This window comes from Lissotriton helveticus, chromosome 4_1 (genome assembly GCF_964261635.1).
Source record: "Lissotriton helveticus chromosome 4_1, aLisHel1.1, whole genome shotgun sequence".
Taxonomy (NCBI): domain Eukaryota; kingdom Metazoa; phylum Chordata; class Amphibia; order Caudata; family Salamandridae; genus Lissotriton; species Lissotriton helveticus.
Window position 1 is genome coordinate 1,737,821,697 of NC_136063.1, and position 22,511 is coordinate 1,737,844,207.

General features: G+C 49.8%; 1 protein-coding gene across 2 annotated transcripts in view; it reads right to left on the reverse strand.

Moving 5' to 3' along the window:
- The window catches only part of TRMT2B (tRNA methyltransferase 2B), a 191,308-nt gene that overhangs the window by 124,237 nt on the left and 44,560 nt on the right, over nucleotides 1–22,511 (reverse strand). For both annotated transcript variants that reach the window (XM_078688409.1, XM_078688411.1), the window contains one exon: nucleotides 21,551–21,647. In XM_078688409.1, coding sequence (XP_078544535.1) covers nucleotides 21,551–21,647 — 97 coding nt within the window. The remainder of the gene's footprint in view (nucleotides 1–21,550; nucleotides 21,648–22,511) is intronic.

Consider the following 22,511-nt stretch of genomic DNA (forward strand, 5'->3'; position numbering starts at 1 on the left):
TAATCTGAAATGGAGAGGGGGGGACTTGGTCAATGGGAGCCCCATGCGTGGGCGGAGGATAGGAATTCGAGGCGCGGCGCGGTCTCAGTATTACCTGGGCGCAGTCCTTCTGAGATTCGGACTTCTGTGGGGAGGGTTAGAATAGCCAGATACTTCCTAATGAAAAGAGAGCTGGATCAGAACCGCGTCAGGTTGTACAGACAGGGGTTAGGGTCTGTAGCGGTCCAAGTATACGCGCGTCTTACCGTGTAGCTAGGCACCCACGTGTTGCAACAATCTGCAATCCCGGAGCTGGCGGCTCGATGTCCTTCCTTCAGCTACCGTCTCCGTGAGGGACTCGTGCTTAAATTACTAGTGCCAGCGGGTAATAGACAGAGAAGATGGATCGGCGTTGGCCGCCATCTTAGTGAGGGAATGCGCGGGCATTCGGTCGCGCCATTTTGGGAAGGGAATTCACGAGTGTGGAACATTGTGAAATATTTACATTTGGTGGTGAATTAACGTGAAAATTATTTGATAAAACGTGCGGGCGGCGCTTAAGTGAGTGACTTAATAAAAACATGTTTACATTAGATTATATTAAAATAAGGCAGCTACTGTCCGGTTTTAAGATTCCACAACAACAAAACTGCACAGCTTGACTTACAGTTTGACTTACAGTTTGAACAGCTAATTTTTCATGAGGCCAGCCATGGCATGCAGAAGGCAATTGTCAATGTTGTACCATGTGGTGTACTCATAGAAGGCTAGTCCAATCTTCAAGGCGATTGAGGCCGTTTTGGATGGTGTCGAATTTTATCATAGTTCTTAGTTCATCCCTGTTCAGCAGTTGACCAATGTTGCCACCTCTTGGGGGTGGTTTTATTACCTTGAGAATAGTCCATTTAATATCATTTTCATTGTGTCCATACTTGATGTAGTGGTCCACTAGGGGGGCGTTTGCTGTTCTGCAGCGTATTCGACTCCTATGCTGGCAGATCCTGGTCTTCGCTTTCTGTGTCGTCTGACCCACGTAGAGTTTTGGACAGGGGCACTCAATTGCATAAATTACATTCGGTGTGTTACAATAGGAGAATGATCGTCTCTCATACGTGGTGTTGCGGTGCGTGAATTTTTTACCCTCCACCGTGAATTCACATACATTGCAGCTTTCACATTTGGCATGACCAATAACAGGGGGTAAGCCCCATGCTGATTGGAGTGTGTTGTCCTGCGGAGTGATTGGTAAGGCTGCCCTCACTAGGTGATCCTTTAAGTTTTTGTTTTTGCGAAATGCAAAGAGGGGTTTATCAATTTTGATGTTACCAACGTTTATGGTGGGCCAGTGTTTGAGGATTGATTTCCTAATTTTGTTGGATATTGGGGAAAAAGTGGTCACGCAGGCTATTCTTTCTCCTTTAGTCTTGTCTTTTGGTGATAATAAGACTTCGCGGGGGCAGTACCAAGCTCGCTTGGAGGCTTGTTTCACTATCCTTTTGGGGTATCCTCTCTCCTTAAGCTTATTCGAGAGTATCGCTGCCTCTCTGAAATAGTCAGTTTTGCAAGAACAGTTACGCCTTATCCTCAGAAACTGGGAATAAGGTAGTGAGTCTCGGAGGGCCCTGGGATGGTTGCTTTTGTAATTAAGAAGGGTATTGCACTCTGTGGGTTTCCTAAAGAGTTTAGTTAGGAGTTCACCTTCAGCGTGGAAAATTGTGAGATCTAGGAATGCTATTGATGACAAGGCCTAAATAAGTAGGACTTCCTTAAGACGCACCCCAGGAGTTAGGGATACCAGCACTATTATTAGGCCTGGCATTAACCAAAACCTTTTGACTTTAGACTAATTCTATTTTTATTAGAGTTTTCATATACAATAATAGAGTGGGCATACCCACTTGTCAAATCAAACAATCCGCAATGAGCAGAATGGAATGAAGCTCCAACAAACCCACCACCCCTGGTGCCACTACTGTGTTAGTGCAGGAGTAAAATTGGAGGAGCCTTGGTATTTGATTCCCCATGTCAATTAAGCAGTATCGTGTGTTTGCCAGCTGTAGTAAGATAGTAGGCCTAGGGCCCTGAGGCAAACAGGGCAGGTAAGATTTCTGTTGCATTGACTAAGGTACTCTAAGACAGGGTCCCACATAGTGGTGAATTTATCAGAGGCACCTTCCATACCATACACTATTTTTTCCTTGGCCAAGAGAAACCATAGTCTCTGGAGCCACGTGGAGGTGTTCGGGATGGAATCCCTCCTACGGAGGCTCAGGATAGTCTGTTTTGCTGTCCAGAGGAGATGGGATATCATCTTACCTTTAGTCGAATGGAGTGGGTAGGAGTGCTTTTGGGGTAACCCCAAGAGGATGGAGGCGGGGGTCCCTGGCCAGGGGTTTCCGTTCAATGGTTGCAATTATTTCCAGTACCTCTCCAAGAACCGGTCCAAGCGGGGGCAACTCTGCGTGATATGGTATGGGGTTTGCTGTGCCCTCACATCCCCTCCAGGAGTCCCCAGATCTGGTGTTATCCCATCAATGCAAGTCTGCTGGAGTGTAACCCCATCTGTACGTAATCTTATAGAGCAATTCCCTACCCTGGGCATGTCTGGTGAAGTTGGTCGTGAGTGTGTGTATGGCCTCCCACTGTTTATAGTCTAGTGAAGTGCCTAGGTCTTCCTCCCACCTAGTCTTGTATGCGGGGCATAGCTGATGCATGTTGGGGAGTAGTGTATAGTATACTTGCATGACTAGGTGAGCTGTGTGGAAAGGGTCTGTAAGAACTTCTCAAACTATGTGAGAGGCCGTGTAGCTACCCTTTTTAGCAGGGGTTGCAGAAACCAGTGGTTTTTTTTTCCCCATCTTTTTATTTGCAGGATAACAGTGCACAGATATTACATTACAGTTCAGCTCAGTGTGGCATATGTTCTAGTGATGCATTTCAGTAATACTGTAGTAGCTCGAGTTACTTTGTGCCTTTGTCATAATTGCTCTCAACCCCCAACTTTCCCCACCCAACTCCCCCCACCCATCTTCCCTCCCCGGACACTTCTATCGAAGCACAGTGTGTAATCTATACATGGCAATACAGTCTTCAACCGTCCCTTAATTTCACCATATCCTTGTCACAAAGCCCCTGAGGTCCCTACAATCCTCAATTCAGCCTTTGCTGAATGTCTTCATATACAGTGCACCTGTGTCTGTGCATGAGCTGCTATTCCTTGCCATTCGGAAGCACAAGGGAGCACAAGGGAGTCCGAATAAGTGGTGTTTCTAAAGCATTCAATCCAATCCATTTCAATCATCCACAGACACGCTCCCGGTGGTAGTGTCCGCATCCGCCATTTCAAAAGATATCAGTACAGTGTTCCATTCGAGTGATATGGGAACCCTTCTCAAGCCTTTTCGTTCTTCGGTCTGTAATGCCATACCTTCAGCCCTACCCCACCTCACCACGTCTGCATTCCACACGTCTGGGTCAGGTGGCCTGCTCGATTTCCACCTCATGGTAATAGTACGCTTGGCCAGCAGCAGCGCTAGATCGATGAACCTCGTGGCCACACTTTTCCTACGTTCAGTGGGTCCCAGTCCCAGCAGGCTAGAGGATATAGTGTCGTATTTTCTGTTAGGGGACACTCTGTGTAATGCGGCGTGAATGGTAGCCCAAAAAAATCCCAATTTCGGGCAATCCCATAGCATGTGTATTAACCTCGCGTCCTCCATTCCACACCGGGGGCAGGAGTCTGGCGTGGCAGGAAACATTACATGTAGACGGTGAGGGGTGAGGTATGCGCGGTGTAGGATCATAAGTTGGATGAATTTAAACTTAGGGTTCCTCGAAACTCTCTTGGGAAATTTAAGAACACGCTCCCACTCCTTGTCCCGAAACTCCCGGCCTGCCTCCCTCTCCCACACTTCACGCAGAGGCTGCAATGATATCGCCCTCCCTGCGCGGATACCACTCGTAATCCATTTTGTTAAATTGCTCCCTGAGCCCATCAGGTACATCATCGTATGTAGTGGGTTTACAATAGGTTTGTTACCTTCCGGTGCCCAATTCCGTGTGATGTAGCCGCGCACCCCTCCATGTAGCAAGAACATCCCCCTAGGCACGTGGTGTGTTGTGTAGAAGTCTTCAAAGGTCATCATGTGACCATCATTGAATAGATCGCCCACCTGTGACACCCCGGCTTCCGTCCACGTGGTGAGCGCCCGTGTAGACAATATCCCCGTCCCCAGGGGGATCCCCAGCAATGGTATCGTGGGAGCGTAGGAAGAGGTGGGGGACGTGTATCTCACAGCTCTCCTCCAGCAGGCAATGGCCATCTTGAGCAAGGGAGGAGATTGCCCAGGGATCGCCGTATTAGGCAGCAGCAAAGTGTGTATGGCGCCCCTTCCCCTGTCCTCTTCAGACATGCCTATTTCGTGCAGGTTGCGTCCCGCTAGCCAGTAGGCCAGCCACTGCAATTGGCACGCGTAGTAATACGCCAACAAGTCCGGAACTCCCATCCCACCAGCCGTCATGGGTAGCTGTAGTTTCGCCAGACTTATGCGGCGTCTACCCCGCCCCCATATCAGCTCCGTCAGTATGGTATTCAAGGCCCGAAATACTGCAGCTGGAACCATAAAGGGCAAGTTCGTAAAGTAGTAAATGAGTCTTGGTAATACCACCATCTTAGAGACGGCCACCCTGCCCGCCACTGACAGTGGCAGTGCGGTCCAAAATTGTACCTGTGACCTCAGTGCTGCTACCGCTCGACCCAGGTTGCCGTCTATCATGTCTGTCGCCCTTCTATAAATCTGTATCCCCAGGTAGCGAAAGGTAGTCTCCGCCATTTCGAACCTATAGGGTGGGAAGCGCAAGGGGGCACTTGCCTCAAGGGCAGCAAAACAGTACCCATACGACTTAGACTCGTTGATCGTAAGGCCCGAGAGCGCACCGAAGTCCTCAAAAATCTCGGGAATGGGGTCCAGTCCCCCTAGTAAGTCCCTTAAATAAAGGATGATGTCATCGGCGTACGCCGATACCACATGAGTCACACCTCCCCTCTTGATGCCTCTGTGCTGCGCCTGAAGCCGAAGTCTACACAGAAGTGGCTCCAACGCTAGGATGAACAAAAGCGGGGATAGCGGGCAGCCTTGCCTCGTGCCCCTCGCTATGTCCAATTGAGGCGATATACATCTGTTTGTGCGAACCCTAGCAGCAGGGCGGGTGTACAATAATCGGATCCAAGCAATAAAGTCAGCCGGGAGCCCAAACCGTTCCAGCATCGCTAACATATAATCCCACCGGAGGGAGTCAAATGCCTGCCGCAGATCCAGTGAGATACAGCCCTCGGTTGCCATGGGTGGACGCTCATGAAGCATGAGTTGGCTAAGCCTCCTCAGATTCATTGCCGTACTTCTGCCCGGCACAAAACCACATTGGTCCGGGTAGATTAGGCCCGGAATATACTGTGCCAGCCTCGTCGCTAACACCTTGCTCAGCACCTTGTGATCGGTGTTCAACAAAGACAACGGTCTGTAGTTAGCTAAACATAAACAGTCCCTACCCGGCTTAGGCAATGAAACAATCAGAGCCTGCAGTGTGGACTGCTGTAACCCTTCTGTTTTTCTTGCTTCGTTGAACACCACATGTAATCGCGGGGCCAACAAATCTATGTACGCCCCGAAGAACTCCGCCGGTAGGCCATCGGTACCTGGGGTCTTGTTCCTCGGGAGTGCCCGTATTGCCTGCCGTATCTCCGCAACCGATATGGGTCGCGCCAAGTCGTCACTCTGGGTTTTCTTTAGGCGCGGCAGCTCGAGTCCCGCCATGAACTCCTCAAATGCCTCATCAGACATACGTCGATGTGGGCCGTACAGTGACTCATAGTAGTCACGAAAGGCGTTGTTTATAGCGAACTGTGTCGTCACAAGCTTCCCCGTTTGATCCATGACCTCTAGCACCGGAGTTGGGGCCGGGGCATCTCGCAGTAATCGAGCTAGCAGGGGCCCAGATTTGTCCGCGTGAGTATGTTGTCTACATGTATATTCCCTGTAATCCAGGACACGCAGTTCCTCCAACAGCTCAGCGTGTTGAATGTGTGCCTCCTGCAATGGTGTAAAAGGCAAAATCGTTCCCGCAGCCTCCCTCTCTAGCATGGCCAAACGGCCCTCTACATCGCTAAGCTTCTCCATAACCATACGCCTCATACCCGATTGCGTGTTCATTGCTTCCCCCCTTATATACACCTTAAAGGCATCCCACTCAATTTGGCGCGTGCTAGCCGTGCCATCATTTATGCGGAACTGTTGTGCGATGCAGTCCGCCATAGTGGCTTTGAAAACAGTATCCTCCAGCAGTTCCGGGGACATACGCCATGTCGGTATCGGCGTGGGTATCCTGCCCCATCTCAGCGTGACTTCAACTGGATTGTGATCCGAAAAGGTCTTACCCATGTGTTCCGAGACTACCATCTCCCCCAGCAATTCTGTGTTGCAAAACATGTGATCTATTCTCGTGTGTAAACCATGGGGAGGGGAAAAGAAGGTGTACTCCCTATCCGTCAAATGCATACATCTCCAGATATCCGCCAGCCCCCAACCCGCTGCCCATTGAGAAAGCGTTTCTGCCTGCCTCCTGCTTTCAGTAGCCTGCAGCGGTTGGTGTGACCTGTCCAGTGATACGTCCAGAACTGCATTAAAGTCCCCGCCAATAATCCACACATGTCCCGACCAGTCAGCTATCGCTCTGTTAAGCGTGGTCAAAAAACCTCCCTGACCCACATTTGGCGCATACACACAGCCAAGCACAACAGGGGAGCCATCCAATAATCCCTTAAGAAGCACATACCTGCCCTCTGGGTCCAGCCTCTCTTCCAACACCTTAAAGGGGACTGAGTTCCTGACCCATATTGCCGCCCCCCGAGAGAACACAGAGTAAGTAGTAGCAAACAGTTGCCCCTTCCATTTCTTGAGCAGTTTCGCACCTTCATCCCTATTCAAATGCGTTTCCTGTAAGTATGCCACTGCAACACGTCTCCTATTCAGTTGCGCTAGCACCCTATGCCGTTTATGGATTGAGCTCATACCTCTCACATTCCAGGTGCACATTTTATATTCGCTAAGTGACCCCATGGCTGTTTGCGACAATTAGAGCCAGTATACCCCACCATGTTACCAGTATTCCTGCACATGTTACCATAAGTGCCCCAGCTGCAAACAACCCCAAAACATCAAGGTCCCCATTTAAGGAACTATGAGGTCCAAACACTTGCACCCAACTGGGGTGGCAATCAAACAGTACCATTGCTACGCTCTGGGGGAGTGGTCCAGCTCTCTCTCGCCTGGGCCCCGCCGAAGTCCCTGCGGCGTGCCCTGGCAAGTGTTCGTATCCCCGGCCCCACGTAGCCCGCCCAAAGTCCTTCATGCATTCTGTATGTTACCAGTCGGAGTCTTCTGAAGCCCCATTAAAGTTCATTCGCCTCTTGTGCTGTTATTTTCGGGAAAAGTTGCAGGCTGTCCGCAGATCCAGACACCTCCGTCCTGGCATCAGAGGCGCTATCTAGGACCACCGCGCCGTCCGCGTTGTGTACCGCCAGAGCGGCCTCCGTCAGCCGAGCCCTCTCCTGTGTTACCCGCAGTCCAGCCAGGGCGTCAGGTCCGCTCGTTACCACCACCTCCTCGTGTGTTGCACCCTCTGCTGGCCGCTCATCCTCCCTGTGCGGTGAACTGTTCCTCAGCTGTCCCTCCACGAGGGGGTCCTGCGAGTTGGGAGGCGTCAACGTCACCTCCATCCATTCCGCCGCCTCTGTGGCCGTGTCAAAGAACAGCGATTTGTTGTTGTGAATAATTTTCAGGCGGGCTGGGAACAGCAAAGCGTATTTCAGGTTCCTGTCCCGTAAGCGTCTCTTCACATTCAGAAACGTAGCCCTGGCTCTTTGCACCGTCGGGGTGAAGTCTGGGTAGATCGATATAGTTTTGTCCTCAAAGCGTATGGTTGCCTTCTCCCGTGCCACTCTCAAGACTATATCCCTATCTTTGTAGTTGAGCAGGCGAGCTATTAGAGGACGGGGTGCCGCTCCGGCCCTAGGCGGCCTACCTGGTATCCGGTGTGCCCTTTCCACGCTGTAGAGGGGCGTAAGTTCCTGCGGTCCTGCCAGTTTCTTCAGCCAATCCTCCATGAACTGCGTCGGATTCCTCCCCTCACTTCGCTCCGGAATGCCTAGGATTCGCACATTATTGCGGCGCGCCCGCCCTTCCGCATCGTCCATCCTCTCCCATATGAGTTTCAGCTGCTTCTCCATGTTTTCCATTTTCGTGGATTGCTCTGTCTGCTGCGGAATCAGATCGTCCAGGGCCAATTTATGTTCCGTGACCCTCTCCGCCAGCTTGTTATGATCCGCGCGCAGTAGAGACATACCAGTTGCCATCTGGTCCATGCACGTTTCCATCGCTTCCCTGGAAGCACGTATCTCTGTCAGGATAAGGTCCAGTTTAGCCTCTTGTGAGGTCAGGCCCGTTGGAGGCACCATCTCAACATTGGAAGAGGCCAGAGGGTCTTCTGATCCCGTGGATTGCTGCGTCAGTTCAGTGCCCCTGTCAGGTACCTTGGCCCTGTTCCTGCCCATGTTTCTCGACAACAGGATGGCGGTGCTTATGCCCCCGGGGGACCACTTTTCAGTGATCAGTAGGTCGTGCCTCAGATATCCCGCTTGCGCCGATCCCGGCTCACCTACCGCTGATGTTCCGTGCGTGGGCGGAGTGGTGTGGTATCTTCAAGCCGCTCTCTTGGCGCGCCTATGGCGATATTGAGCTCGTTTCAGTAACACCGGCCTGAGTCCCAGCAGTGGCCAGCTACAACACACCCAGTCAAATTCGTTATACTACTTCTTGTCTCTTGTTCAGGCGCCGCCCGGGGCGGGCACGGCTGGCCCCGCGTATCCCCGCCGTCAGCTCTACGCTCGTGTCCGTGCGGGTCCTCCGCACCTCAATGGGGTCCACCCCTCTTAAGCAGGAAGACCAATGTCCCACCGTCCGGCGCCCTATGGCTTACGCGGCAGCGTGTCTTCACCGCCCGCAGACCTGTGGGGCTCTGCAGCCACGTCGAGAGCCACTCCTACCTCACCAGGTCCAATGTCCGGCAGTATTCCCGGCGTCAGCCACACGGCCTCCGGCACCAGTGGTATCTCCAGGGGGGGGGGGCTTCTAGATGCCAGCCTCCGGGCAGAAAACACGGGGACTGAGTCCTCTTCAGACGATTCAGTTTTTTTTTTCTCGGCTATATCCGCTCTGCCCCCCTCAGGTGGTCAGCAAGGGCGTGGTACCACTCGGTAGCTGCCTTATTCTGCCGACGCGGCTCTCCTGCAGCGTCGGCCGGCCACCCGCGCCTCTGTATCCCCGGCGGTAATGCGCGCCGCTGCAACGGCCCTCAGTCCTCACCTCCTGGGCCGCCGTGAGGCGTCGGGAGACCGGTTACAGCGTGGGTCACAAAAGTTCGGCCTTCGCTGTGCTCCGTCGCTCTGCAGCAAGTTGACCCCGTCTAGTCTCTTTTCACTCCACTATGCCTTAGGCAAGGCCGCTGTCCCCCGGTCTCCGCCGGGCCTCGCTCGGCAGGGCAGCTCAGTGTCTTTCCGGTGGTGCACGCCTGGTGTTCCGGCAGTGTTCTGGGGGTCAGCGTTGGCACCCTCCCGCCTCCGTAGGCGATCCTCGAGAGGCTCCGCCTCTCTGCAACTCGGCGTCCCCTGGCAGGTCAATCTCTCTGCGGGCCCACACTGCACTCGAGGTCGCGGCTTCCGATCTGGCAACAGGCCTCTCCCGCCGCAGACGTTTTGTCGTCGTGTAAGTCGTTTTGCCGGGCACTGGACTCCGACCGGTCTGCCCACCGCTATCTCCACCTTATGCAGGCCCGGGCGGGTCGTCGGGGCCGTCGGGATAACAGGATATTATGCTAGTTTAACCGGGCAGAGGACGGAGCTAGTTCAACAAGCGTCCGCCATGCTCGGCATTTGGCCACGCCCCCCGCAGAAACCAGTGTTTAACTTGTTAATAGTTCAATCTCTCTTGTTCTGTGATGTGAAATGTGAGTTTGATATCTTCGTAGGAGCAGATGCTACCTTTATGGAACATATCACAAAGGCGGGAACAGCCTTTATCTATCCACGCTTGAAATTGAGGTCACTCTATGCTCGTGGTGAAGTTTCTGTTCCCATGTTCTGGGGTAAGCAGGGATGAGTAGATAGTGATCCCTTTATGTCTAACAAGGTAGTCCCAGCCATCAAGAGTAGCCTGATTGACCAGGTAAACAGATATTACGACAGCATTGTGATGAGGCAGCTAACAGACCTCTGCTATGGGTGGTAAGTCATATTCTGGCAAATAAAACACCTCAGCCTGTATGTTTCCTCCTTGAGCCACTACACCACATACCTCACCTGCGTTGCCTGGTAGCAGAATTGGAGATTGGGGATTCCTAGCCCTCATTGCTTTGGATGGAATGTATCCGCATGGTACTGGAGTAATGGGCGTCGGTCTGCCCAAATGAAGGTTTTACAAATGGCAGATAGCTGGTCGTGATCCATCTAGAAGGGCGGTCATTTTGAAAGAGGAGACTCTCCCAACCCAGGAAAGTGCATGATGTTGCCAGGAAGCAGCAGGAGCTTCAAGGGTGTGGGTAAGATGTTGAAAATTTACCCTCGCATATGTGTGCAAGTCTGGGGTCAGGGTCACCCCCAAATATATCAGGGAGTGCAAGCACCACTGAAAAGCTGTAGTTTCCGAGGAATGTCTCTTTCCCCGAGACCACCTATCCCACTGATTTTTCCAGTTGAATTTAACGCCGGCAGGAGCTCCATATTCCTCCAGCAAGGGCAGAAGCTGTCCTATAGAGTGCACTGGGTCAGTCAAAGTAAGCAGGACATTGTCCACAAAGACTGACACGTTAAACGTGTGTTGGTGGAATGAGACTCCTTAGATTCCCACCATGGTCTCGGATTCTCTGTAGAATAGGCTCCAAATGGAGGGTAAAAATTATAGTGGAGAGAGGACAGCCCATTCTGGTTCCCCTTTGTATCAAGATCTCCTGTGACTGGATCCCAGTAACATGAACTCGTCGACCTGGTCAAACGGATTCTCAGCATCAAGCATAGCAAAACCAAGGGGTGGTGGGGGGGGGGGTCTAGAGAGCCCATAGTGACATGGCAGCACTTTAGATCAGCTCCACAGGCCGTAAGAAACAATCCTCGCAATATCCGACCATATGGTGGGCACTGCGAACCATAGTGCTCAGGCAACATGGTACAAATGGTCAGAGCGTAAACTAGGGCTGAATCGAGTGATCTGGAACCCTGCAGGAACACGGAACCTGCTGTATCGCTAAACTGCACCGCCAGACCATGGGTGACAAAATGGCAGCCATTAAGAAGTAGTCGCGGTATGTGCTGAGGACATCGCCCCAGACACAACGGATCAGCAGGAGAACGCCAGCCTGCTCCTGCAGGGGATGTAGGGGAGCCGTCCGCCAACCGCCGCAGAGGAGTGTGACTGCTCGGCTCAAGGAACCTGTCAGACTGTGAGGCGGGCCGACCCAGGAAGAGACTGGGAGAGAAGTGAACCTCTGGCGGAGACCTCCAGAGTGGTAGGCCCGCGACCTGCTGTGTGCAATGGGGCTGAGTGTGGCTGCTTTACCCCTAGCTGGGAAGCTGCACGGATTAGAGCGTCCGGCGTGGATTGGGACGGCGGGGCTTCGCCGGCCCCAGAGCCGTGTGGTGGGGTTGCCTAGCAGGGGGCTCCGCTCAGGAGCACGCCGCCCGTGACACAAACTATAAACGCCAAGCAATAGCGGAGGGGGAGAAACAGCCCGGGTGATCGTAAGCCATTAGCTAATGAGCAATGAGGGTATGGGAAGGAAGGATTATCCCAGCATCAATGGGAGAAGCTTGATCGGCCCTGGGAAAGAGCTTGAAAACACAAGGCTACTGAGAGCAGGGAGAAGCTAGAAAACCCATAGCCATGGTGATATAACATGCAGGAACAGAGAGCACAACATATCCTGCCCGAAGCTGGAGGATACACCAGCCCACAATTTCCACAGAAAACACAACCCTTGCCGTGCTGCAGGTCTAAGCGGTGCCCTGAGCCACTGCCACACGGAAGGCCCTCCACCCAGCCTATCACCATCTGTCACAGTCAACAAACTTACCTAGCAAGCCTCAGCAAAGCTAAAAAAGTATATATATAAAGAGGCACGAATACTGGTGGGAGAATGAATAAAGCCTATATTGTGGAACAAGCAATAGCCAATGCAATCCAGCAAGCACATACGGCGAGTAGTTGTAGCCATGGTACCCGCTGCTAAACTACCCAGTGGCGCCCATGGGCAAAACAGACAAATCACAGCCCAAACTGAAATTTGAAAGTAGGAAAAGCAAGAGGGGAGCACCAGAAATGACAGACGGCTGAACATGGGTCGAACCCAATCCGGGCGCATCGACACTGGAATGTACTTTACTGGCGATGCAACAAAGCTTGCGTTCCATAGATGGTAAAATAGACCATATCAGTCTCAGACTGGATCACCTTGCCACCAAATTAGACACGCAGTGCCCTTGACAGAAGCAGAACAGGAAATATTGACCACTGAAGACCAAGTGCCTAAATATGGAAAAAGTGCTTGCGGTGATCAAAGCAAAAAAACGAGGACTTGGAAACACGCTCTAGAAGGAGCAACCTACGCATTACATGGATTCCGGAAATAACAAACATGGGCAAAAAGGAGGAATATGTAGAGCGCATGGTGAAAGAAGTGTTTGACTCCAACAACCTCTCGCACCTGCTGGTCCACCGATCTCTGAAGACACGACCAGTCCCGGGAGCCACCCTGAGGCCGATAATTGCCAAACTATTGAACTACAGAGATAGAGACACAGTTCTCCGGTTGGTGCGAGAACACAAAACATCACCTATCAAGGTAACGCAGTGCTTTTTTTCCTGGACTTCACAGCCAATGTTCAATTGGTCAGAAAGAAATACTTGCCAGAAAAAAGATTATTGCAGGCTGCGGAAATCCCATACGCAATGCTTTACCCGGCCAGGCTGCGCATCAACCATTACGGTAAAGTAAAAGTCTTCACAATGCCGCATTCAGCATTGGAATATGTTCATAAACCCTCAGCCAAGAAGAAAGACCACCAGGCCCAGGATGACAATGTGGATGTATTCTGAACCCAACATAACACACAGTGCACTGGAACATTCATCAGAACCCCTGCAATGCCCTTGCTGCAGGACAGTCGGGCGTTCCGCTGGGCCCTGCACCTGTTCCCACAGCTTACGGAGGAGCTGAGTGATATGCCCCATTTGAATAACCCTGAAGGCCGAGTGGTTGGGTGCGATGCCCGGATGGAGCACCATGCGAAGTGCAATGGGCGCACAATCCGCGATCCGGGGGTTCATACCCTCTACTGGTGCTACTGCCCGCATACACTGACTGAACTAACTGAAGCGCACCAGTAATCAAAGGTTCTTATGGCCACCTCCTAGACCTGGAGGGTAACCGGGACACTGGAAGCCCCCCATGACTGCACCCCACGCATGTTCTTCAGTTAATACGACACTGGCAGCAATAGGCAGATGGCGAAAGCAGATGTCTACGTTTGCATGGTTTGTCACTTATAGGGTTTTCTTTAGCATAACTGGGATGCTGAAGTGGGAAGGGTGATAGGGAAACGTTTTTGAATGCTGTTGCCTCGACAAAATCACCACTACACCACAGATACATGGGCTCAGAACACACCCACAGGGCAGGTGAGGGAAGACCTAGGGGACCAAATATGACATCCTTTATAACATGGAATGTCTGCGGGCTTAACAATCCCCGCAGAACGTGACAAGTACTGGTCTACCTGGACAGACATAACATACAAATTGCAATGCTCCAGGAGACAGACCTCACAAAATGATCGGAATGTGCAGTGGAGGCCAGATGGGCCGGGGTCCGACTGGGCTCACTGTACTCATCCTACTCCAGGGGAGTACTCGCCCTGTTAAAGAGAGGGGTGCTATTCATGGTCAGACTGACTAACACAGACAAACAAGGCAAATATGCAGTTCTGCAGGGTGTGCTCTCGGGGTACCCTGGTTACACTGGTCAATACATACAGACCAGATGTGGATGACCCTGGGTTTTTTAACCAAATCTGGAATGTGCTGAGACTCCTCCCTTCGTCAACTATGATATGGGGGGTGACCTAAACACCACTCTAGACCCCCTGGCCGATAGTTCGCCACAAGCAGTGCTACAAGACAGATGTGCGGCAAGGGTGTTCAGGGAGGGCATAGTGGGAATTTGGCAGGGCAGATTTGTGGAGACTAAGAAATCCAGATGCACGTGAGGACACCATCACATCCTCTGTGCACATCTCATGGTCCCGGCTAAACTACTGGTTAGCATCGGATGAAGTGAGCACATGGAGAACTGGAGTGCAACATCTTGCTAGAACCCTAGCAGATCACAATCCAGTAAGGCTACACTTAGTGATAAAGATACAAAAACCAACACAATACCTTTGGATATTTAATGCCACAGCACTACTTGACCCAATACACAGAGACACTATAAAGCAAGCCATTGTGGAATATTATAACATTAATGTGGGATCGGTAGATGAGGCGGGTATGCTGTGGGAGGCAATTAAAGCCACAATAATGGGAATCTGTATTGGTACACATGCAGGTATTTGAAAGAGCAACTCAAAAAGATAGAGCAAAAGCTACAGAAGCTTGAGAGGGATCTAGAGACAGAATGGAAAGCAGAACCACTGGCGGAGTTTAGAGACCACATCATACAACATAATGACATGGCACATAGGGAAGTGCGCTATATAACCGGATGATAAGTGGCTAGAACCTATGGGGAGGGTGGACGGCCAGGCCGTGCACTAGCTGCTAAGATACGCCTGTCCTTGTGACATAAGCCCAAGTAAGGGCGGAAATGACCAATATGACACGCCTGGGATCCTCAGGCCGTTTTCAAAATTCTATGAGAACCTGTACGACTCAAAAGTGTCCCCCTTGGAAACAGACACTAATGCCTATTTTGAAGACATAGCCTTAGCGTGGTTGTATGACGGGCAACGCGAATATCTGATGCAGCCTGTAGAAGTGAAAGAGATGACTGAGGCCATTTTCTCATTGCCTAACTCAGATATTCGCTCACTAACTAACGGAAGGGCGCCAGGGCAGGATGACCTGAGTGGCGAATCTGATAAGAAATTCACAGATCTGGTGGCACCGCACCTACTGGGGCTATACACGGAGGCATATACGAAACAGACCCTACCTCCAGCACTACGCGAGGCCCTTCTCATAGCGCTATTGAAGCTTGACACACTGCCCGATAAATGCGTGTCATATCGCCCTATTTTGCTTATTAACACAGACACCAAAATATTGGCATGCATCCTCGCTAATAGGCTGCGACCACTGGTACCCAGGGTGGTCTTGCCAGATCAATCTGGGTTTATACCAGAAAGATCAATGGCACATAACCTACAGACCATCTTTGCGCTACTGCACTAATTGAACACCGACCTCAAGGCAGCAGCTGTACTTCTAGATAGAGCCAAAGCCTTCGATTCTATAGAATGGCCCTACATATTTACCACTCTAAAGCACATGGGTATTCAGGAGGCCTTTCTGAGATGGGTGCGTCTACTGTATACTGTCTACTGCCCCGGTCGCATGGGTACGGATCAACGCACATACGTCTAACCAACTACACATACACCGTGGTACGAGACAGGGGAGCCCACTGTCCCCTATCTTATTTTCAATTGCCCTGGAACAACTAGCCTGTAAAATCCACCAACGGCATAAAAATGCAGCACTGATATTCCACCAGAGACCGATTGGCATCTCTCTATACCCGGACTACATGGTCCTATATGTCCGAAACCCCACACATAACCTAGTAATGCTACTTAGAGAATACATAAAATTTGAGGGATACTCTTGTCTGGGCATTAATTGGTCCAAATCAATAATACTACCATTAACGCAGTCCATGGCGCCACATAACCCCCCCCCCCCCCATAAAAAAGAAAGCAAAACCCCTTCCCGGTTGCATTTCCATGCCAAATCTATGACATGGAGGGTCCATCTGGTGCTATCAAATGTGGGCGGAGTTAGCAATACCGGCTCTGCTATCCTCTTTTGCAGACTTTGCGGAAGTGTCGGGCTACAAGCTTAATAAAGATAAAACAGAGGTGAAATTACTCAATAACATAGGCGACAAGAGCATATTGGGCGGTTCTGGCAACCAAAGAGCTTTAAATATTTAGGAATAGAGTTTGAAAAAGACTTAGCACTCTCAAAATCAATGAACATTCCCTCCATAAAAAGATATCCTCCCTTTTGGACGGTTTGTCCCCAAAATTTTTATCATGGCGGGGCAGAGTAGAAACTCTGAAAATGATGTAAGTATGCTGCCTATGTTGCTCTCTGATGACTTCCTTGCCAAGGTATACAAGCTCTTTAATAATTTTCTGTGGCAGGGCAAAAAACCACGGATCTCCTTGCGAAAGCTCCAACTTCCCAAAGACAAGGGGGAATAGGTTTACCAAACTTTAGGTGCTATCAGACGGCATACCTATGTAAGCAAGGCGCTAACTGGTTCCAAACTCACTCAGAATACACCCCTGTTTGGGTCCATATTGAAAAAGCTATCATCAAAAACTTACCGCTACCCGCTATAATGACGATGGACGTCACAGTCTTCCCTCACTCCAGGTACATATTTCTCAACACTAAAAGAGCCCTCCTTAATCTGGAAAGACACTGTAAAGTTAAAGTCAAAGTAAACAAGTCCAACTTGACCTCGTTATGGTTTAACCCGGCCTTCAAGGACGAGGGCAAGTATCTCTTTTGGGATGATTGGTCTAAAAAAGGATTGAACTTACTGAAAGATCTTCACGAGGGATCCGCGCCTCTGCCTTTTTCAACTTTACAATCCCAATTCGATCTCCAACCTCTTGACTTCTATAGGTTCTTACGCCTCAAGGCACTTGTCACTGCCACAGCCATCTCACCACTAGAAACTGCACTCAGCAGTAAACTACTACAGCTCATGTCACTGGGTCATACGGTCTCAAAAATTTACAAACTGCTCTCCCCTAATCCTCAAAAGTCCCATAAGAAGTGCGAAATCGCTTGGGAAAATGAACATAACTCCTCTAACATGCTACTCGATTGGGATAAGATACACCTTACCCCTTTTTCCAATAAAATATCTCCGATACTATCCCAGACCAAATTCATGCTGATTAATAGAGTTTATTGGTCTCCAGACAAACTTTTTAAACTTAAACTTCTTGATAGCCCCCTTTGCTGGAATTGCAAATCCCACGTAGGCGACCTGGCTCATATGCTCTTTCACTGCCCGCTGATCCAAACCTTTTGGGACAAAATGTATAATTACATTCAACAAATCTTCAACTTTCGCCCTGCTAGGGACTTCACATATGTTTTACTGGGAGCAACAGACCCGAGGCTAACGAATGATCACGACCGACATTTACTGGACCTTATGCTCACACTTGCGTGTAAAGTTATCTTGAGTAAATAGAAACCTGCCTCTGATGTTTCTTTTAAAATCTGGCAGGAGTGGCTTGCTTCCTTGAGGGGCGCAGACAATGAAGTACTCCACTCCTCGCCATGGCGTAAATCACATTCCAAACTCTGGAGTTCACTGGACTCACGGGCAGTTTGCTACGACCCACCTTAGGTCTGATTAGTAGATATGCCTCTTGATGCATATCTCTTCCTTTTGTCATCCAAAAGGTCACGGATTCGAACACGGTGATCCCATTGTCCTAATTCAGATTACCCACCATAAGCACACGTTGCTGCAGATTCGATGCTCCTTATTTTTCTTCCTTTCCTTCTCCCCTCCTCTTGTCTCCTCTAATGTCTCCGCTCCTCTCTCCCTCCCTCTCTCTCTCTTTCTTTCTTTTCTTTACCCTTACTCTGCTCTTCACATGTTCTCAGTTTTGCTACCATATCTGATGCTTAGATTCCATGTTTATGCATACGATGTACATTGTTTATTAATTGAGAACCCTCTGTTATATGTCTCTGATATGTTTTTGCTTTCTCCATGATGTGTGTATTTTAGGTTGCATTATCTTCTTGAATGTATCTCAGAATATCCTTTGCCTTCTTTGTTTTTGTATCTTTGCTTTTCTAAAAAATAAAAATGATTTGAATTTAAAAAAAAAAAAAAAGTGGGCCGGGACAAAGCCTGTTTGGTCGGCATGTACCAAGTTGGGCAAAAGAGTCTCCAAGCGTGTTTTTAGAATTTTTACCATCATTTTGGTACCCAGGTTCAAAACTGAAAGTAGGTGATTTCGACTGACACTGCGTAGGGTCTCTGTCTGGCTACGATACTAGCAAGATAGTTGCTTCTGCCATTGTGGGGGAAAGGACATAAGAATGCAATAGTTTGTTGTAATGCTCAATCAGCAGTGGGGCTAGTAGGGTGTGCAGTATACTTAAGGAGAACTGTGGTGAACCCATAGGGCCCCAGGGCCTTGCCCATTTTGAGATGCTTTAAAGAATGCCAGCCCTCTTCTTGGGTGATAGGTTCATCCAGGGCAGTACTATTGTCCCGGAAAAGGCGTGGGATAGGGAGTCCCTGCAAGAATACCCGCTGCTGGGAACTCATCTCTGGGGTGTCCGCTAAATAGAGAGTGCTGTAGCATTCATAAGTTCTCAGCTTTCTGATCCTCTGTGGTGAAAAGTTGCCCGGTCGCATTCTTGACCACCCATTTATAACCCTTGGTGCATTGAGCACGAAGCATGCTGGCCAGGAGGGAGCCAGCCTTGTTATCCCCCATCATAAATACAAGGTCCCAAACGGCAGGATATTCTTAGCTTTATCATATTCCAGGGGCCGTAGTTGTCCACGGAGGACAATCAAGCACCACCAATGTTTCCTGAAGGGATGGTTTTTGTGGTCTCTTTCAGGGTGGAGGAGATAATCCTGCAAACAGAGAAGTTTCAGCACCCTCAACATCTTGAGGTGATATGTTTCCTTGATGGGTACTCCCTGGTTAACTGCTTTCAGCGCGTCCTATATGACTGGAGGTGGCAGTTCACCTGTGTGATTAAAGTGGAAATATTCCTGTATAGCCGTTGTCACCTCGTGTTGAACCACTGGGTCCCATTGAATGGAGTCACTAACTCTCAAAGCCCCTTCCTGTGATACAGGGGCGAAGCAGGCCACAACAGAGTAGTTTGTACAGGGCAATGATCGGATATTGTCATCAGCTCCTGGGAGACTTCTTCTATCTGAGAAAGCAGCTGCTGATCCACAAGGTAGTAGAATATAGCATATGTATTGTGCGCTGTGGGGAAGTGGGAATAATCTGACTGCAACAGGTGTCGGTAACGCCAGGCCTAAGTGTTTGAGTTGCACTGGGCTTGCCGCCAACAGTGTTGCAGTGCCTCCCACCCTCTGCTGAGATCTATCTAACATGGTGTGCATGACACAGTTTAGGCCCCGACTGATCAGAATGGCAGTTTCCGAGGCACCTGCCCCTTTCTGGATGACCGGAAACAAAAATGCCTCCTGACCGGTATTCAGAGAGTAGACAGCGCCTACTGCCAATGGCGTTCTTAGCCACTCACCCATCATCAATAGCCATCTGCCCTGTATATCAGCTAGAATATGATGGCCGCAAAATTTCATAGAGTTCCTAATAAGAATTGCCTCCTCCGCAGGAGTGTACTCTCATGAGGCCATGTGGGGGAGCGTCCTTCATTAGTTTTCCTATTGAGACGCTGTGGGTTCTATCTGGTTTATCTGAGGGCGATTTGGGTACCCCAATCTCACCACGAAGAGGTCCTGAACATAGGCGGTGAGGTACTGAGGGAGGACCTCTAGGAGGACCTCACAGAGTCTGACATTTTTCGTCTTGATCTATTGTCGAGATCTCCACACCTGTCCTAAAGTTGATCATATTCCTGTTCCAGGGAAAACTTCCATTGTTGGGAGTTCGTTGCAGTCATCTACCTGCTCCTGGATGCCCTTCTTGACTCCGTCACCTTTGTGTGGAGAAGTGTGGCTCACTGGTTAGAGGAGGCAGACCTGGAAGCAGAGGTCAGCCCGGGACCAGGGTTCAATTCCCGGCTCGGCGGGGTCTTGAGTCCTAAAATGTCAATGGACTCGACAATTCTCGCTCCGGTGCTTACTCGATTCACGGGTTCACACTCTGCAACTCTGGGCAATAGCTTGCTTAATCTCCACAACGGCCCCTCGCGGCGGGATGCCTGGCTTTCACCTTGCGGATACCCTGCCGGGGTTATCTCACAGGGGAATACCAGGACGGGTTCCCTAAGCAAGCGCTTAGAAACCGCTCGGTGATTTGCGCTATATACATTCCTGTACATTTACATTTACATTTGTGTGTACCTCCTAAAGGTTGCCACATAGGTCATATTTGATAGAGAGGATCTCCTCCTTAAGATCCCAAAAGGCAGCTAGGAGGAAGTCTCTTGTCACACCCTGCTCTGCTGAGTCGGGGTTGTGTTCGTCCGTACCGCCAAGGGGGTTGGGGCAACAGGTTGCTTCTTCCAGGGGGCGTCATATCGCGGCCTGCTGAAGCATAGTTTTTATTGAGCTATCCTTCTTGCTTTACACACCAGTTATAGTTCAGCGCAGACAGGGATTTCCACAATGAACAATAGAGGCCTGGGTGCTCTCTCTTAGGGCGCAATCGGGATCACTGTTCATGTCAATAGTGTCCCTCGGGGGTGCAACGGGCCCCACTGAGCAACAATGTTCACCGACTGCAGTTCCCCCCAGGGCTACTCGGCCTCGGGCATGCACAGGGTAAGGCGCCCTACAACTCAGTCAAAAAGGTCAGTGTCCACATTCCAAGGTCTCCCGGGCCAGGCTGCCCCCGTTAGGGGGTCTGCTGCACACACACACCCACTCATGATCACAAAAAACATCCAAAAAGATTGGTAGAGACAAAAGTTGGCAGCCAACGCCAGATCTAGTTGATGTTGCAAATTCGTGTGTATTGTTATTACTAAGACACACATACACACTGCTTCCTAATACTATTAGGCCAGGAAAAGTAGCACAAACTAACACAAACGAACAACATCCTATTATTGAAATGATACATAAAAGAAAGAGTAAGAATACTATGTTTAGAGTCAAGAAACTTAAATTTAGAATGCATTAAGGGGGCAATAGGAGGAGAAGCCATGTTGTGGCTCTTCACCAGTGCTGTTAATCTGCCCTTGGGAAGATAATTGGGGGCACAGTAACAAACTTGTAGATGGGAAACTGTAGTTATAGGTAATTTGTGTTTTCCCTGAGGTTTTGCTTGACAGTTTATACCAATCAATCTTCAATCTTGTCTAGATGATGTCAGACAGAACCCCTCAGTAAAAAACATCCCCATAACTCACAGTTACCCATCTATAATTTAAGTATCACTGGATTCCAAGCAAGCCCACATAGCTATAAGACATTCTAAAAACACCATATAAGGAGTGTGTTCTTTAAATCTTTTACCTTCACTTACCTCTGTCTCTCAGATAGTATCCTACAGTTTTCGTATTCCCATCTGGGCCTCTGTTCACAGAAAAGGTAGATTTGTTCCGGTAACCATACACTACAGGCTGGTATAATCAAAACAAAGAGAATAAATGCATTTCAAGTGAATAAAACAGATAACAGAACGTCTCTTTGATAAGATTAATGATCTCCATTTGTGGCATTTTAGGAGTGGAAATCTGCATGCAGCGATTCAGTCTTTTCAATGAATTATTGACCATTAAACTGCTTTAATTATAACTGTGCGCTCCTATTTTTAAATTGGTTTGCACCCATCAACTATTCACTTTAAATACAGACTGCTAAGAGGAAGTTACACTCCTTTACCTGTCCCAAAACAAGGTCTCATATACTTTCAGCATTTTAGGCTATCCTAACTTATTATAAACCACAGCTGCTACCCATTCTACATAATGGGGCAGGGCAGGGGCAGCGCGGGGAAAAATAAAAAATAAATAATAATATACTCTTACCTTCTGTTCCCGCAAAACGGCTTGCTCCTCCCTGCACTGCAGTTCCCTGGAGCACAGGCTCCCCGCTCACCACGCAATCCTAGCGCTTCTCACATGCTATTACCAGTATGAGAGAAGCACTGGGAATGGTCAGAGCGGGCCAGTTTCACGCTCCAGCAGGGACTGAGAACCTGTGCTCCTGAGCCCTGCAGATATCTCCAAGGAGCAGCCTGGAGGTATCAGAGTGCGCATGCCGGTTTGGCTGGCCATGGATGGCTGGCCAAACCGACATGCATACTTTCAGGGCACACTGCTCCTCCTCCCCTTTCTGGTGATGCTGCGACATGGCCCCGCCCTAGAGTCAGCAGACTCAGCCAACACAACTGAGACAATGAAAAATATAATTATAATAAAATGTTTTGCTATCATTTTATCTTTCATTTTCTGCCTTTAAGCAGTAGGGTGACGTTCCTGCCC